This window comes from Camellia sinensis, chromosome 5 (assembly GCF_055761805.1).
Source record: "Camellia sinensis isolate YWXY chromosome 5, ASM5576180v1, whole genome shotgun sequence".
Taxonomy (NCBI): domain Eukaryota; kingdom Viridiplantae; phylum Streptophyta; class Magnoliopsida; order Ericales; family Theaceae; genus Camellia; species Camellia sinensis.
In genome coordinates this window covers 201979766-201997404 of record NC_138965.1, presented here as the reverse complement: position 1 = coordinate 201997404, position 17639 = coordinate 201979766, and the positions used below count along the sequence as shown (strand labels likewise).

The following is a 17639-nucleotide window of genomic DNA, read 5'->3' as shown; positions in this document are numbered from 1 at the left end:
CAACCTAGATATACTCAAAAAGTAAAATATGTGTGAGGATTTTTTTTAAAATTCAATAAATACAAAATATATATATATATATGACACTGTACTGTATATTTTTTGTGTTCTGTATTATTTATTGAATTTTTTTAAAATTTGTTCACAAATATTTTTACTTTTTGAGGACATCTAAATCATATGCATCTAAAATAAATTGATCAAAATTTTAAAAAAGTCACTAAAAAAAAATTAACAACTCAAAATCTGATTTTAAAAATTAGATATAATTTTGAATTATAAGTTACAAAGTCATGCATATATTTATAATGGAGAGAGTCTTAATCATGAACTCAGAACTTTATTTATCCTTGACAAGCATCACAGTGAATGTATTTCTTCTACGAAATTTTTACGCTGTATTTGATTTGGAAATTTTAAAAAATATTTAAAAAGAAAAAGAAAAAAAATAGATAAAATATAAATAAAATATATTTATATTTTACTTAATTTTATATATTTTTTTCATTTTTTTTAAATCCTTTCTTAAATCCCCTAATCAAATAAACCGTAAAATTTTGCTTCGTAGACTGCACAACACACTACTATCAAACACTATTATGACTTGTTTAAATTCAAAGTTACTACTAATAGCTGAGCTCAACAACAAAATGGGGTTTTAGCTTCATCGCCTACAACTTACTTTTATTCTTCGCTCACCATATTTCTAAGGACAGACGATCCCTAGAATACAGATAGAAAATGAGTCAAAATCACTCGGTTCTGTTAAAAATTACTTTTAAAGACTGACAGAAAAGAAATCAAAATGATTTAGCTTTCATTGATGGTGTGTTTAGTTGGGAGATTTAGGGAGGGATTTGGAAAGGAAAAGGGAAAAGGTGTGTGAAACTATGTGAAATATATACATATTTTATTCACATTTCACCTACCTTTTCCATTTCCCTTTCCAAATCTCTCCCCAAATCCTCCAACCAAACACAACATTAGAGTATGGATTAACTTTTTGGCTATTTAAAGCTCTTGTTTAGAATGAGTTTTTTGATTTTTTTAACTTTTGTGAGAGAAAAAATAAAATAATTATGATCTAAATCTGACTTTTTATTTTATTAATTTTTTAATTTATTTTATCTTTTTATAATTATTTTAACCTAAAAAATTCATGCCAAACGTAGCCTTGGTTACAAAGTTAAATTCCTTTCTATCTGGGGTTGCTTTTGTAGGGCCATAACTCATTTTTTAGGTTGAGTGATTTTTTTTTTTTGGGGGTTCTTTTTTCTTTCTTGTGCAGCTCAAGACATTACGGTTGTTTGTTATTTATGGATTTCGAGAAGAATTTAAAAAGAAAAAATATATATATAAAATGTAGGTGAAATATAATTAATTTTATTTAAATTTTATCTAATTTTTTCTTTTTTATTTCTAAATTTCTTCTCAAACTCATGAATCAAACATGACAAATTAACAAGAAGCAAAGTTTACACTCCACTTGTGTCACCCGTCCGGTTAGAAAAATTATTAGGTACTCTTGAAATACCAAATGGTCATACTCTCTCACCAATCATCATTAATTATATCCTTTATATTTCTCAATTATCTAATACAAAATCAAATATCTCACATTTTTCACTAATTATATTATTATAAAATATTACGTGACCGTACCAAAACTACCGAATAATCATATCATCCTCCTAGCTTAAATTGCAAGCATGGAGAATTATCATATGGCCCCTCAAAAAAAAAAAACCACTCATTGCACAAGATTGTGCTAAGATGCGAGTAACTTTACTGCCGGACAAGTGGCGAAGTGATCCAAACGAGCAATGCCAACTAGAGATTGAGATGCCACATATGTCGACATTAATTCAAACTATAATCATGTTGCTCAATTCTAATTTACTTTTTTTGAGAATTAGCTCGGAGTCCATTTCAAAACATGCATTGAAAGGTAGATAGATACATTTGAAAATTTCATATATTATCTTTATAATTACTGCTACATGAATTAATTATTAATTTACATATTTTAACTTTCTTTTTCAAGTTCAAATAGCTAGGTAAATTAATGTTTTTTCCTTGTCCTGCTTGTTCTCTTTTTCATTCATCTTCTTCTTCTTCTTCTTCTTCTTCTTCTTTATTTATTTATTTACTTATTTATTTATCAGTTGTGTGTGAGATTTTAATGAGACTTTCACACTACAACTTTATGGTATCTGCAGTCAAAATTAAGGATGGCCGTTGATGGAGAGACCTCGTCTGCTCCAAAGATTGATTGCTCATGAAAATCTCCACCTAACATCTATGCTTGTCTGCTTTAAGGTTGATAACTTTGACAGCTAACATTGTCTTTGTTTTGTCATAAAATCATAGAGTTGGAATCCAAAGCTCTCTACATGCTTTCATAATTAGCCATTAGATCTGTTATTGACAATCACTTTGCAAGAGAACAACTAACGAGGTCTGAGTCCCACTTCTGTCCTAGTTCTTCATACTAACTTAAAATGGAATGGAAGCATGGAAAAAAGAATACCCATATGGTCCCCTGCTAAGAAAAATTGAAAAAGTAATTTTTTTTTTTGGACAATTAAATGTCTAGGCCAATTTGCGAGTACGAATGATGGAAAATTAATCTAGACAAGTATTAGATATAAATTACTCATTTTCATATTTTCACACTTTTTTGATAATCCACTGTTCATTAGGGAGATGCCAATTAAAACCGAGGCAAACCCCATATGAATTCGCCTTGACCACAAGACCAACCTTTTAAGATTTGATATTTAGTTCTAATATAAAATAGGGCAAATTACAAACATCCCCTCGAGGTTTGGTAAAAATATAAATTCCCTCATGAGATTTGAGAAATTACAAATTACCTCCCGAGGGTCAAATTTTAATCACAAATTAGGAGAAATTATGGGGGAATCTATATGAAAATAAAAACCTCAGGGGACAATTTATTATGAAAATATAAATCTCAGGGGGTGAGATGTAATTTCTCAAACCTTATGGAGAAATCTATATTTTCACCAAACCTCGAGGGAGGTGTTTGTAATTTGCCCCAAATTTTATAAAAAAAATTCTTAACCATAATGATGTAGTAATTGCATTTTTTTAAATATAAAGCTAACTAGAGAGATCTATTGTTTTAAAATGATAAAATTAAAACTTATTAGATTATTTTGTGTTAATATTTTTATATATTTTTTATTTATTTATATAGCACTATTATAGTGAAACCACAAAGATTTTCTACTTAATCCTAATTTTGTGTGCATGTTATTTATAATACTTTTTTTACAATAAAAAAAATTATAATTAGTTGAAATTTCTAACAAATAGAAAAAAAAAAAAAAAAAGAAAAGAAGAAGAAGATGTATATAGGGGTGTTTTGGAAAGATGATTAAAAACTGATTTTTTTTTTCTTCTCCTTTTTATTATGTTATGAAAGAGATAATATAACTCAAAATAAGTTAAAAATTGATTTTTTAATTTTTTTTTTAGTGTATTGTCAAAATATCCCCATAGGCCAAGTTTGGCATCTTCCAAAAAATTCAAAAAGTCAAAAAGTCACTATCCTATTTAAGTCACATCATCTTATTTAAGTCACATCACCTCTCTAACACATCACTTCAAACTCAACCCAAATCCAACCCATATTTCATAAAAAATCAAAAAATACACTTATTTAGTCTTTCCAAACTTGGTCATAGTCTTTACACCTAGACAAGTGGCAATGTGACACAAAGCAATCAAGGCCAATCAAAGATAAGGCTGCCACGGTTGTAGACATCCCAAAATATAATTGTGTCGCTGACCAATTGTTAGGTTCGGTTTGGCAACTTAATTGGGTTAAAAAAATCACAAAAAATAAAATAATAATGTTAAGTGACTTGAAAATTTATGACTTGAAACACTTAAAATGACGTCGTTTTGACACATTTGGACAATACAAATTCGGGCCATCAAGTATTTTTTAAGATAAAATAGGCTAAATAAATCAATAAGATAAAATATCACATTTAAATCATAATTATTTTATTTTTTTTCTCATAAAAATCAAAAAAATAAAAAATAAAAAAACCAACCAAATGAACTTTTTAATCCCCAACTAAAAAAACCAATATCAAACAGTAACTTAATGTTTTTGCCCCAAAAAAAAATAAATTACACTGATTTTTCTTGATGTTTGATAGAAGTATACTAAATTTTATAATTTTGATATAATTAAACTGAATTCTTTTAGAATTTTAATTTATATAACACTTGGCTCCCATTTTATTATGAATTCATTAGTCGTATGAATTAAAAAACAAATGTTTATTTTACAATGGGTATGTTTGTGTCTTTGTACTATCTATATTATTTTAAAAAGCCAAAGAATTATTGCAAGTTATTACGTCACTCTCTATTATTTTATACGGCTGTTTATAAAAAGTCAAAAAATTATTAAAATAATTAATTTTCAAATGAATTCACCTTACAAAAAAAATGAAAAAATCCTAAAAAACTATTTAAAAAAACCAATTACCAGACGAGTCATTAATTACTTTTTAAGGTAGCTGCTAAGGGTAATTTTGAAAAATCAGTCAGAAGTTGATTTTTTGAATTTTTTTTGACTTTTATTAAAAAAAAAATTATAAAAAAATAAAGAGATGATGTGATTCACAATAAATTAAAAGTCAAAATTTGACTTTGAACCAAATTCCCAAATTAGACCTAAGTCAAAATTAAGCAGCTTGCTGATGATGACCATAGATGGAGAGACCTCGTCTGCTGCGTGGATAGACTGCTGATGATCAAGACCTCCACCAAACCAAACATCTTAGCTTATTTGTGAGGATAACTTGGATAGATAAAAAAGTGTTTTTGTTATCAAATCAACCACCTACGCAAATTACAAAACTAGCCGCTTATACAGACCATTAACACAACCCCTCCGATCAAACCTTTTAAATTCCAAAAACCCGCCACTGATAGAGACCATTAACACAGTCCCTCCAATCAGAATTTTTTACTCGTTTTCAAGCTATTTGAAAATGGACTGTTTACTTTTTCCATATCTATCTTCAATTGTCTCATATTCAATGATGATCAGTGAATCTTATTGTTGTACCCAGTTGCCTATCTCAAAAACAAACAAAACAAATGTTTTTATCCAATTTCCAATTGATAGTCTCGTTGAATTGTATATCTGCCATGTGGGATTCTATCCCGTTGAAAAAAGGGATAGAAAATACCAAGATTGAGGATAATTTAAATTAATGTTGTATTTTGTTAATGGATTTAGATAAAAAAATTTAAAAATAAAATAAAATATAATTACATTTCACATCCTTCTATCATTTCCTTTCAAAATCCATCCATAAACTAAATGCAATTCCAATTCGCAATCGCCATGGAGTTCAAGCACCCCCCAGTGCCAAGAATATGAAATAACTTCTCACGCGCATTTCACAAGCATAGAACAGAAAAATAATTAGGTAATCGATTGGAAAATAAAATAACACAGCAGAAACGTACAGCTCTAAAACCAAGATGATATAGATTCAAGATCAACACAGCCAAGCAATGTAAGTCCATACCCACGCATCTTTTCGCTTGTCATCATCACATCCCAAACATTATCATCACAAATTTATCCCAACAATTTGGCACTGCCTGTCTAGCTCCATTCATGCAATCCCACAATATTTACACATCATTTTTTTCTTCTTTTTGGATTTTCCATTCTAAAATTATTTATCAAACAAGTACACAAGGAGTGAAAGAAAAAAAATGAAAACATTAACACAAAAGAAAAAAAAAATTAAGGCATGCATGCTCCTACTCAGCTGCCTTGAAAAGAATATTTACAGCACTCAACCTAATTTGTTTCTCCTCCCTACTACGACAAGCTTCTGCGGAGAAAAAAAAACCATAAAAACCAAAAGCCTACCCTAAGAATCCTTCACTGCCACAAACCTTGCAGTCCTCTTATTCCTCATCTTCAGTCCTCTTCTCTCTTCTACCAACATTATAGTAATTATTACCCTAACACTCAAAACTGGCACGAAGTCCCGAGCCTCTGTCTCTGCCTCTGCCCAGAAGTCACAGACTTGCGCTTGGCAAAAGCTGGGGTTAGCAGCTCTTGGAACTTTTCTAAAAACATTGACCATTCATCCTCATTCATGTCTGCTAACTTCACAAAGCTCGCGCTTGAGGGAAGTTGCTCGTTTGCACTCCTGTGCCCGGATGATGAACTTGTCAGATACCCATGTTCTAATTTCGATCCGGGAGATTTCATGGTTTTCTGATTCTTCTCAGCTAAACTGGTATTCTTGAGGGAAATCGATAGCTTTGAAAGGGTGGGGATCTTTTCACGCAGAGGCTGGCAGCCGACAAATCCATTTTCCTCTTCTTCTTCACTTGCCACCTCTTCCTCTTCCTTGATACTTTCCTCCAGTTTGGAAAGTGTACAACGGCCATTACCACCTAAAAATCCCAAATTGAATGGTGCTCTGGTCAAGAAGTCATCTGATGGCATTTTCGAAGTGAAATCGGATTCTGCTTCTTCACAGTCAATATCAAATTGAAACTCATCATCTCCTGATCCAGCCTTGGGGGATAAGATTTGCCTCTCTATTATCAGCTTCTTTGACTCAATGCATACAACCTCAAGCTCACTCGGTTCCTCCTCGCCACAACGAAACTCCCTACTCATCATCTCACCAATCTCCGCAAGGCAGAGCCCAGAAGCAGCAGCTTTCTTGAGAAAAATTGTACAGAGAACCAACACCCGCAGGCAAGCCTCTCGAAAAATAGGGAGCTCACTTCGAAGCTTCTGAGAGTCATCAAAAGGATTAAGATTTTCTATATACTCAAGCTCATCCTCTGAAAATGGAATTGAAGCCTGAGGCCAATGGATCCATTCAAAATACGGGTCCTCCAAACTTTCTGGCAGGCAAAGGCCATGATCAATTGGAATGAGTTCCACTTGATCAAATCTCCCAACACCGTCTAGGTTCCTTACTAGAAGATTCCCAGCATGCCTATCTGTGTTGAAAATCCTAATGTCCAAAATCCCAATTCGATGAACAGAGGCAACTGGGAAACTTGAAGTCCCATGGTCACTGGCATCAAAATCATGTGGGATAAATTGTTGGAAAGATGCAATCTTGCTAACCAGCCTTTTATTAGGAGGCTTGTTTCCATTTACCCCATCATTGACATTGAAGATTGAGTGAGTAATCTTCACCAGTGCAGTTGGAGGTACATTAGCAAAATGATCATAGTCAAGAAGATAAGCTGCAACTTCTCTGAATCCCGTTTCCCCAACCCTCACAGAACATTTCAGACCTGGTTGCCCAAGAGCCTTACCCACAAAGCCTTTTGGATTGTTTGGTGCAAAAGGTTCTTCATCCGTTGGCTTCACAATTGCAACACTTTCACCTCTACTATTTCTAAAATAATATGCACCTCCAAGCCCACTATGAACAGGAATAGGATCAACCCCAATCTTCATTGCCTTGACAATATCCTTGACAAGCTGTTTAACTCTAGCAAAGCATTTTGAGTTCCCTAATATCTCAATAGGACCACTACGATCTCTCTGCTGGATATCCCTTCCAGTAGGTGAAAGACAGGGAGTTGACGAGCTTCTGTGCAATAAGTTCCTTGTTAGAAGAAGAGGGGAATCATTTCGAATGGCACTAAGGTCATTTTTCAAAACCATATCACCAAATGTCAGTGAGCTCTCCTCAGTTGGAACATTAAGAGCAAGCTGCAACCTCCTTTTCACCGTATGTGCATTATCTCTCCGATCGAGCTCCATCCCCAATACACAACCAGTTTCAGTTTGCACAAAAACACGTCTCCTCCCAGTTTGCTTTCCATCCATACTCTTGTTTCCGTGATACTCCCCGCTAAGCGGGCTGTTGAACATTGCCACAGCCATCTGAGTCTGAACAGGGCTGTCCAAGTTACGAGACATGAAAGGAAGAAAAAGACCAACAACAATCACAGGCGGCAACAGAGATGGCGGCAGAAGAGAGCTTCTTCCTCTCTCTCGAGCAGACGCCAAGCTCAGAAGCCGACTGTGATTGAACAAGTGAAAAGTACAAAACCCAAACAATCATTAATCAACAAATTGAATCTAAACAGCCCCCATATATCTGAAAACAAATAAACAAAATAGCACACTAATGGAGACTGAAAAAAAGATGTAGTTCGATCACAACACAACACAACACTTGGAGAACCGTCAAATGATGCGGAGGAAGCAGGAGAGGACAATCTGTAAAGGAAACAAGACTAAATCAAATGAGGCAAAATAACTCATCCATTTAATCAAGATATCTAATACGCCAAACTCAATATTGCTCATGAATGATTCTTTAATGAAAATATCACCAACGAAACAGAAACAGCCACCCACTAATTTGCCATCTAATCCCAGTTAAATCATGATGGATTAGAGTTTGATGAGGACTGCAATAATGATCCTCTAAGATTCAGCTGTTAAATATCTTTCCCTCCCCTAAATTTTCTCAGCAACCAAACCAAGCACAAACCCAATATCGATGAGCGATCTACCAAATGGAAATATAAAAATAAAAATAAAAATAAAAAAATGACACAAAAAGAGACTAGAACACCAGCAGAATCTCACAAAAATAATCAATGGTCAGCCACTTCAAAACCAAATGAACATATAATGTTATGACAATTTAAAATAAAGATTTACATGCCACAACTGGCCGATCTAAGAAAAACAGTGCTAATAGCATTCTTAGCATTTAATCCAAAAGGCCTTTCTTTACAGTTTAACCAAAATTAGCAGAAATGGATAGAAAGCCCTATATATGTAAGATTAATATTGCAAAAAATTAGCAGAAAATCTCTTCAAGAAAAGAAAATAACTTTTACTTGTAAAATCAGTGAAAATAGAGATAAGATTGAAAAGGATTAGAAAACGTAATCTCTCAATCTACGATCGACTTGCATGAACCTCATCATTTGCATTGAAATTCGAATCTAATCGAAAAATCGAAAAACCGTGCTAATAAAAAATTACTAGCATTCTTAGAATTTAATCCCAAAGGCATTTCTTTACAGTTTTACCAAAATTTGAAGAAATTGAAAGAAAGCCCCATATTTGAAAGATTAATATTGCAAAATTAGCAAAAAGTCTCTTTAAAAAAGAACTTTACTTGTAAAATCAGTAAAAATGAAGATAAGATTGAAAAGGATTAGAAAAAGTAATCTCTCAATCAAGATGAAACTCATCATTCGCATTGAAATCCGAATCTAATCGACTCGACCTCGATACTGCCTCGACACAGATTAAGCTAATTAGAAGATATCATCACATTGACAAAAACAAAGAAATCGAAGTGGTCAACTCACCAGACTGCGAGATCTGAGAAAACTACACAGAGAGAGCGAGAGAGAGCGAGACGACGATTCAAGAAACAACACGAACCGTCGATCGACAAGATTCGAAAGATCCAACGGTCCGACTCAGAAGGTTCAAACGGCTAGGGTATGGATCAAGACGGTCCCTGAAAAATTCTTCTCCAAGCCAGGTTATACCTTCTCTTATTCTTCTTCTTCTTCTTCGCCCTGTGCTTCTCTCTCAAACTTTCTCTCTCTATATCTATATCTATATATGAATCTGTATATATATGTTTGTCGCTGTTTTCGGAGAACGTTCTTTTAACTCTGGTCTCGATGAGTGAAGAACGTAACGCGCGAAACCTGGTTAGATAACTAACCCTGGTTAGAGCAAAATACTCGCAAACTGGGTCCCCCTCTATAATTTTTTTTTTTCTCTCTCTCTATAATATGGGGTTCTATATATCTCCAAAATCTAAATTGGAAGGGTCTAGAACGGTGATCAGAGCCGGTGGATTTAGAAGTCTGTGGGAAGATATCTGGGCTGTTGGATGGGGGAGCGGTGACGTGGAGGGAAGTGATTGGGCAATGACGTGGCGAGGTCAGCGTCGAACAGGCAGTGGCAGCGAATGGGCTATTTTTATAATTTTTTAAAAATATATATTACCTCTCAAATTTCTTATTAAATAAATAATTAAATATATATAAAAAAATATTTTACTTTCATTTAAAATATTTTACCATTTATTTAGTGAAAAATTACATATGTTTAACCTTATGTATAATTTTAAGAGATATGTTACAAATTCCAAATAAATTATTAAATTTTTTACTAAATATTTCACATGACCATTGAACTCACATATTTGAATAGATCTCATCTCCATATAAGAGATTAATAAAAAATTTAATAATTTATTGGAGATTATAGCATTTTCTTACTTTCAGTGCTAAAATAGGCCAACTTACAGTGATGTTTTAAGAAGTTGATAAAAAATTATTTTTTTAATTTTTTTAATAACTTTTTTGATAAAAAAAATTAATCATTTTAGCTAAACAAACTAATTTTTTTAATCAAAAAAAATTAAAAAGCAAAAAATTAAGGCTCTGTTTGGTGGAGTTTTCAAAATCTAGTTCCACACTCACTTTTGAGTGTGGTGTTTGTTTAGGGTTTTCAAATCATAATTCTACACTCATTTCTCAAAACTCAATTCAAAAGATAATCATTACTTTTCAAAACTCATAACCAAACACATAATTCAAAACTCTTTTCAAAACTCCATTCAAATCAATATTTTAAAAATATTTTAATTTTGTTAAGATTTTAAATGTTTTAATATTTAAATATGTTACGATTTTTTAAATTTTTTAATTTTTTTTAATTTTTTGAATATTTTTAAATATTTTAATTTTTAAATATTGCGATTTTAATTTTTTAAATTTTAAAATATTTTATAAAAATAAATTCAAACTCTATTTTATAAAAATATTTTTAAATATTTTAATTTTTTTTGTTATGCATTTGGTTACGATTTGAGTGTAGAGTTGTGAAAGTAGTATGGAGTTTCGAGTTATGTGTTTGGTTATGAGTTTTAAAAATAATTTTTTAATTGAGTTTTGTTTTATATGTTTGGTTACGATTTGAGTGTAGAGTTGTTTTCAAATTTAAAATATTAAAATTTTAAATTATTTTAATTTTTTGAATATTTAAATTATTTAAATTTTTACGCTTTAAAATTTTTGAATATTTATTTTAATTTTTTACTTATTAAATTTTTTAGATTATTTAAATTATTTAAATATTTATGATTTAAATTTTTTGAATATTTATTTTGAAAAAAAATTATTTTTTTTGTAGTATTTTCAATTAAAAAATTGATTAATGTTATTTTTCATTAATAATAAAAAAATTTAATTGAATTTTAAAAAGAGTTTGGTTATGAGTGTTGATCAAAATTTTCAATAATGTGAAAGTAATGTGTTTTGTTATGAGTTATAACAATTTGAATTAATTTTTGAAAACTCTTTTCAAAACTCATAACCAAACAAATTTTCTTACTTTAAATGTCAAATCAAACTTTCAAAACTCAATTCTACACTCAATTCAAAACTCAATTCCACACTCAATTCAACACTTTATTCAAAAACCATAACCAAACAAATTTTCTACACTCAAATCATAATTCTAAAACACACAAACTCAAAATACAACTCATATTCTCAAATCATAGTTACAAAGCTCTACCAAACGGAGCCTAACTTTCTTTGCCAAACTGTCCTACACTGACAATCTGTGAGCCCAGGTGGCCAATGGGCCAGGTGTCATGAAAAGACGAAACTGACCTCGGATTCAAGGGACGAAAATGCCCTTAATGCTGGGATCGAATAATTTTGAGGTATAATTTGAAATTTCATTTGACAAGTAAGATTTTGAAGTTTTTGTCCTATTTTTAAAAAGTTAAAAGCCCAGCTTATGATGTAAGATTTTTTTTTAAATAAAAATACATTAATAATGTATAAAAGTAATATAATAAATTTATAATTTTACAAGTGATATGATATAATATAATAATAATTTTAAAAAATTAAAAAAAATTACTTATTTAGCACTTCTCAAATAATTTTATGAATAAGTCAAAAAATAAGAAAATAAATCAAAAAAATTATTTTTATCATCCTAAAAGAAGCCTATCATCATAATCATAATGAAAATGTTTGAGATCTTAAAAAAAAAAAAAATCTCATAAATTAATTGGCAATTACATAGACCTTGTTTGGAATGGCTTTGTCTGTTTGTTTGGTTGTTTTTTTTTTTTTTTTTTGGGGGGGGGGGAGGGGGTGTTTGTGTGGGGGCAAAAATAGCTAATAAAGATAAAAGGTTGTTTTGAAAACTTGGCTTAAAATGTGAAAGGTTTTTTTTTTTTTTTTTTTCACATCACTTCTTTATTTTTTTACATATTTTTTTTTAAAAAAAGTCTAAAAATTATTTTTAACCAACTTTTTAAAATAATCTAAAATAAATTATAATAGTTAATAAGATAAAATGTCATATCTAAATCGTAGTGCTTGTTTGGAAAGAGTGGGTTTGGAATTTTTCGGTTAAAATAATCACAAAAAACAAAATAGACTTTTTAACCCAATTTGAAAAAATATCATATCTAATCCATAATCATTACATTTTTTCTCTCACAAAATTTAAAAAGTCAAAAAAACTAATACCAAACGAGACTTTTTAGCCTCAGACTAAAAAAACTAAAAAGCCTACCCACTTTCCAAACGAACCCATAATTATTTTATTATTTCTCTCATAACCATTACATCAACTATAAAAAAAAAAAAAATCAATTATCATCCCAAATATAACTTTTTTAATCAGAGGCCTTAGAAATATGATATTTTAGTTACTTCTTATTTTTTTTGGTTAAGAGGTAAAAAAAATTTAAATGTTTGGAATGAATTTTTTATTTTTTATGAAACGATGTGCAAAAAATATAGATAAAATATAATTTTTGAATTTTTGATATAAATTATTTTTTCAACTTTCTAACTTTTAGATTAAAACAAATAATGCCTAAATAAAAAAATAGTCAAATAACTAATTAAAATAATTAAATTCACAAATGGAGCCATAATATGATAAGTGCTTACTTTGATTCGTTAAATAGCCAATAATATTAGACCTAACTCATTTACTATAAACAAATTTACAAGTTCAAAATTGTGCCTCAACCATTGTTCATTACCATAAATATAGAGAGGTCCATGCAAATTTAGGATTCATTTGGGATGTGAGTTAATTTTTTAGGTTTTTGGTAATTTTAGCCTATAGCTAAAAAGTTTTGTTTGGAATAAATTTTTTGATTTTTTTTTTAATTTTTGTGAGAGAAAACATAAAAATAATTATGAGTTAGATGTGATATTTTATCTTATTTGACTAAGATAACTTATTTTGTCTGATATGACTATTTTAGACCCAACCTTTATCCCAAACGGGGCCTTAATAGTGAAAACAAGCATTAGTGGATTGCGATGCTCTGTTTTAAAAAACGATGTCTATTTTCATCTTGAATAATGATTGAGACCCCAACTATTTTTATCATGAATAATGATTGAGACTCTTAGGATGTGTTTGATTGGACGGACTGGAAAATGGGGGATTAGAATCCATCGGACTTGAATCCTGGGACTGTGAATCCCCCGGACTATTTGGTCGGATTGGATATGTATCCTGTGTTTGTTTTTTCATGGGATTAGATGTCTGGATAAGACTATTTTCAGTGAATCCAACGTTTGGTTGGACGGACTGGATAGGATAAATGAACAAAAGACTATTTTACCCTTTTTCAATTGTTTACTATGTAATAACAATATTAAACATATCTTTAATATTTTAATTATTTTTAGTAAACATTAAACATACTAATGGTTAAATTTTGTTTAAAGATATTTAAACATACTAATATTGATAAAAAAATTTGACTGGTATAGATTATTTTTATTTAAACAAATAAAAATTTATTGTTGAAATTAAACATACTAATGGTTAAATGTTTAAATTTTTATTTAAACAATTAACATTGAAATTATTTTGATGTACAGATTATGTTTAAACAATTAACAATTAACAATTAAATAAATGTTGATGTATAGATTATGTTTAAACAATTAACAAATGTTGATGTAATTAACAATTAACAAATGTAGATGTAATCAAATGTTGACGTATTAAAACATAATTTAATAGATGTTAAATAAATATACATGTTGATGTACAGATGTTGAAATAATTTAATAAACATGTTGATGTACAAATGTTTAAATGTTTAAATAAAACATAATTTAAATAAATGAAATTATTTATTGTTGAAATTAAACATTTAATTGTTTAAATAAAACATCTATTAAAACATCTATTAAATTTAAACAATGAAATTAAATAAAACATAAACAAAATTTTAAAATAAAACATCAATAAAATATCTATAAAAAATTATTTTAAAAAATTAAATAAATAAAACATTAATAAAAAGTTAAATAAAATTATTTTATTTTTAAATTGAGACATTTAAATTTTATTGAATTTTATTAAATATAATACATAATTAAATAGTAGAGGGTCAAAATGGTCATTTTCGCATATAATCCAAACAGTGATTAGTCCCCCACTTTCTGTCCCACCCCCCCAGGACAGGATAGTCCCCCATATGGGGGACATGGAGTCCGGCCGGACATGGAGTCCGCCGGACTAAAAAAAAATCAAACAACGGATAAGGTGCACTATTTGGATTACAATCCAAATAGTGGATAGTCCCCCCTCCTAATCCCCCCAATCAAACACACCCTTATTTCACAAGACCCTTACAAATCTATATCACTTATGATGTGAACTCCACACATATATGAGTAAATCCCACACACACATAGAAGGCCAAGATCTTTTGGGAGTGTGAGGGTCATCCCCAAAGGGGTCTCAAACATTTTCCTTTCATCATTTATAAAAATTGATGATAAGTTAAAATCACTTATTTTTAAATATAAATACATTAAAATCTATTGCAATATTTGGAAAAAGAAATATTAGATACTTAAAATTTTAGATTCACAAATTTATTTATAATGATGTGATAAGAGAGTTGCACATTTTATGATTGAATGCGTAACAAATTAAAAATCAATACCTATCTTTTCATATTATTATGGGTCAAATTGAAAAAAAAAAAATTAAAATCTTAAACATTTTTCTATTTGAAATTATCCAAAATACTTGGTGGGAGAGGCATTTTATTGTGTGTGACGCACATGCAAAGAGGGAAGATGGATCGTAGCACAAGGTGAGTGGTTAAGGGTGGAGCCCTATATGTACTATTAGTTTGCAATTTGGAGGCAAACTTATAGTACAATTTGAACCAAAATCAAAGGTTGTTTTGTTTTATGTCTCCACCACTTCACCGAAGTAATGGACTCTTTGTGGTGGGATTCAAAGAAAGTTCCCTTATGATCAGGATGATCGTGACGGTGATGAATGATGGCTCCGCTTATAGAAAAAAATTAATATGATAAAGGATAGTACTATTTACATCGTTAATTTACCTTTTTACATTTTTTATATGAGTTTTTTTTTTCAATTTTATTCATGTGTGAAATTATTTTTAAGGATAAAATATTAAAATTAAATATATTTTATTATTTTTTTACATACGTTGGTCTTCAATGTCTATTCCTCTTTTTCTTGTCTTAATTTTTTTTTCTTTTACACATTTTTTTTCAAAAAGTGAGAATTATAGGCCTTGTTTGGTTTGATTTTGGGAGATAAGTTTTGAAAAAATATTTTTAGAAGAGAGTTTAGAAATTTTTTTAATTTGTTTGGTTGTATATTTTGAAAATAATTTTGGAATTTGGGAGTTTGAGATAATTTGATATTTTGTTGTAATTAAGTAAATGTATGTGAGAGAAAAAATGATTGAAAAAGAGAGAGGATAGAGAAAAAGTTATTGATTGATGTATATAAGAGAAAAAATGATTTTGAATTTTTTTTGAGAAAAATTACAAACCAAACAAAATTTTCAAAAAAAATTTCCAAAATCTTTTTTCCCAAAGCCAAACCAAACAAGGCTTATGGATAAAGAAACGGTGGTGAAGAACCATAAAAAAAAAGTGAAATAGTGAGTTTTTTTTTTTATTTATTTGATAGGTTTTTGTTTTGTTTTTCTAGATTGGTGTTCGACTTTCGTTTGGTGGTTCGAAATCAAACAAAATAAAATAGTCCGGTATCACATTGCCGAGCAAAAAATATAAATCTGGTAACCAACTACCGAATAAAAAATACATTTCTGGTAATCCCAAACTGAATTTTTTAATTTGTTCGGCTTCTCATTACTATGTATTTTCAGTTTCATTTTTTTTTATATTTTTTATTTTTTTGCCTAGAAGGATCATTGCAACAACGCAAGTACTGCAATATTAATAGACTCTAGTTATAAATTCATTACAGACGAGGTTTGTTAAGTTTTGTTTTATGAATACGATTTTTTTCTTATTTTTAATTTGTATTTAGTTTTATTAATAATTTGACGTATAAATATATTTATTATCTTTAGATTTTTAGTAGTTGTGAAGCATTAATTAAATAGGTTTCTGACGTTGAAAAGAAGATTGGATTTGTCATTGTTATAAAAACATCAAATGCAGAAGGCAAAGGTAGAAAACCAAGACTTACACTTGCTTATAAAAGAAGTGATTACTATATAGACAACAGGAATATCAAGGGGAAACAATTGAGATTGATAGGTTCTAAAAAGTGTAGATGTCTATTTATATTAAGGGAAAAAAATTACCTACAAATTACCCAGACGAATTATAATAACATGTTTGATTGATGGATGCAAACAATGACAGATCTTATGGATACTTTGTGGATATTCGTACGCTTGATGTTTTTATGAATAATTTTATAGATACTTTTTATGTATGATTTTATAGATGCGTGTTTAATTTATGAATTTTTTTATAAATGCTTCAAGGAAAAAGTAAATCTTTCAATATACAGTGACAGGGGGCCTAGACAACTTTACTGTAATTTGGCAACATGATATTAGAGTAATCTCATTTGTATAACAATGTATCACAGAACATGCACTTCACAAGTGGCCCAAATTAATTTCTTGTTATCATCTAATTGGACGGCAACATAATGCTGGGAAAAAAAATATTGGCTGATAACATGGCATTGGAGTAATTCAAATCAATTAGCGTTGTATTACTGAACAGACCCACCACAAATTAAAAAAATCATTGTTTGAAAGAAAGTGTCTCTATAAATGTATAGCAACAAAATGCTAGAGAGATCTATTTTTTCTGGCAGCATAACACCGGAATAATATAAATTATTTAGCATCGTGTTACCAAAATTAATGGTGTAAAGAGATGAAATAGTTAATTTAAGATTAATTTTTGTAATATATTTGGGGTGTAATGAGATTACATTTTTTTTTAGTGATTTAATGAGATGAAGGGTGTAAAGAAGTTAAATAGTGGTGTAAGTAGATTCACACTATGATAAAATGTTATATTAAATTCATAATTATTATTTTTTTCTCACAAAAGTTAAAAAAATTAAAAAATTAATCATAAACGAGACTTTTTAATCATAGACTAAAATAATCAAAAAATCAGTCCATATCTCAAACTAACCCGATATAAGTGTTCAATATGAGTTATTCTCACACTCTCCAAACATTTAATTTATGAATTTAAGTAAAAGAAAA

General features: G+C 29.6%; 1 protein-coding gene across 1 annotated transcript; it reads right to left on the bottom strand.

Annotated features, from left to right (window-relative positions):
- Nucleotides 1–6005: 6005 nt before the first annotated feature.
- LOC114319749 (phosphoinositide 4-kinase gamma 7) lies at nt 6006–9885 on the bottom strand. The gene is made up of 2 exons (XM_028266801.2): nt 9388–9885; nt 6006–8275 (listed from the first exon to the last, which is right to left on the bottom strand). The coding sequence occupies exon 2, from the start codon at nt 7970–7972 to the stop codon at nt 6041–6043; it is 1932 nt and encodes a 643-aa protein (XP_028122602.1). The 5' UTR covers nt 7973–8275; nt 9388–9885; the 3' UTR covers nt 6006–6040.
- Between the last annotated feature and the right edge of the window lie 7754 nt (nt 9886–17639).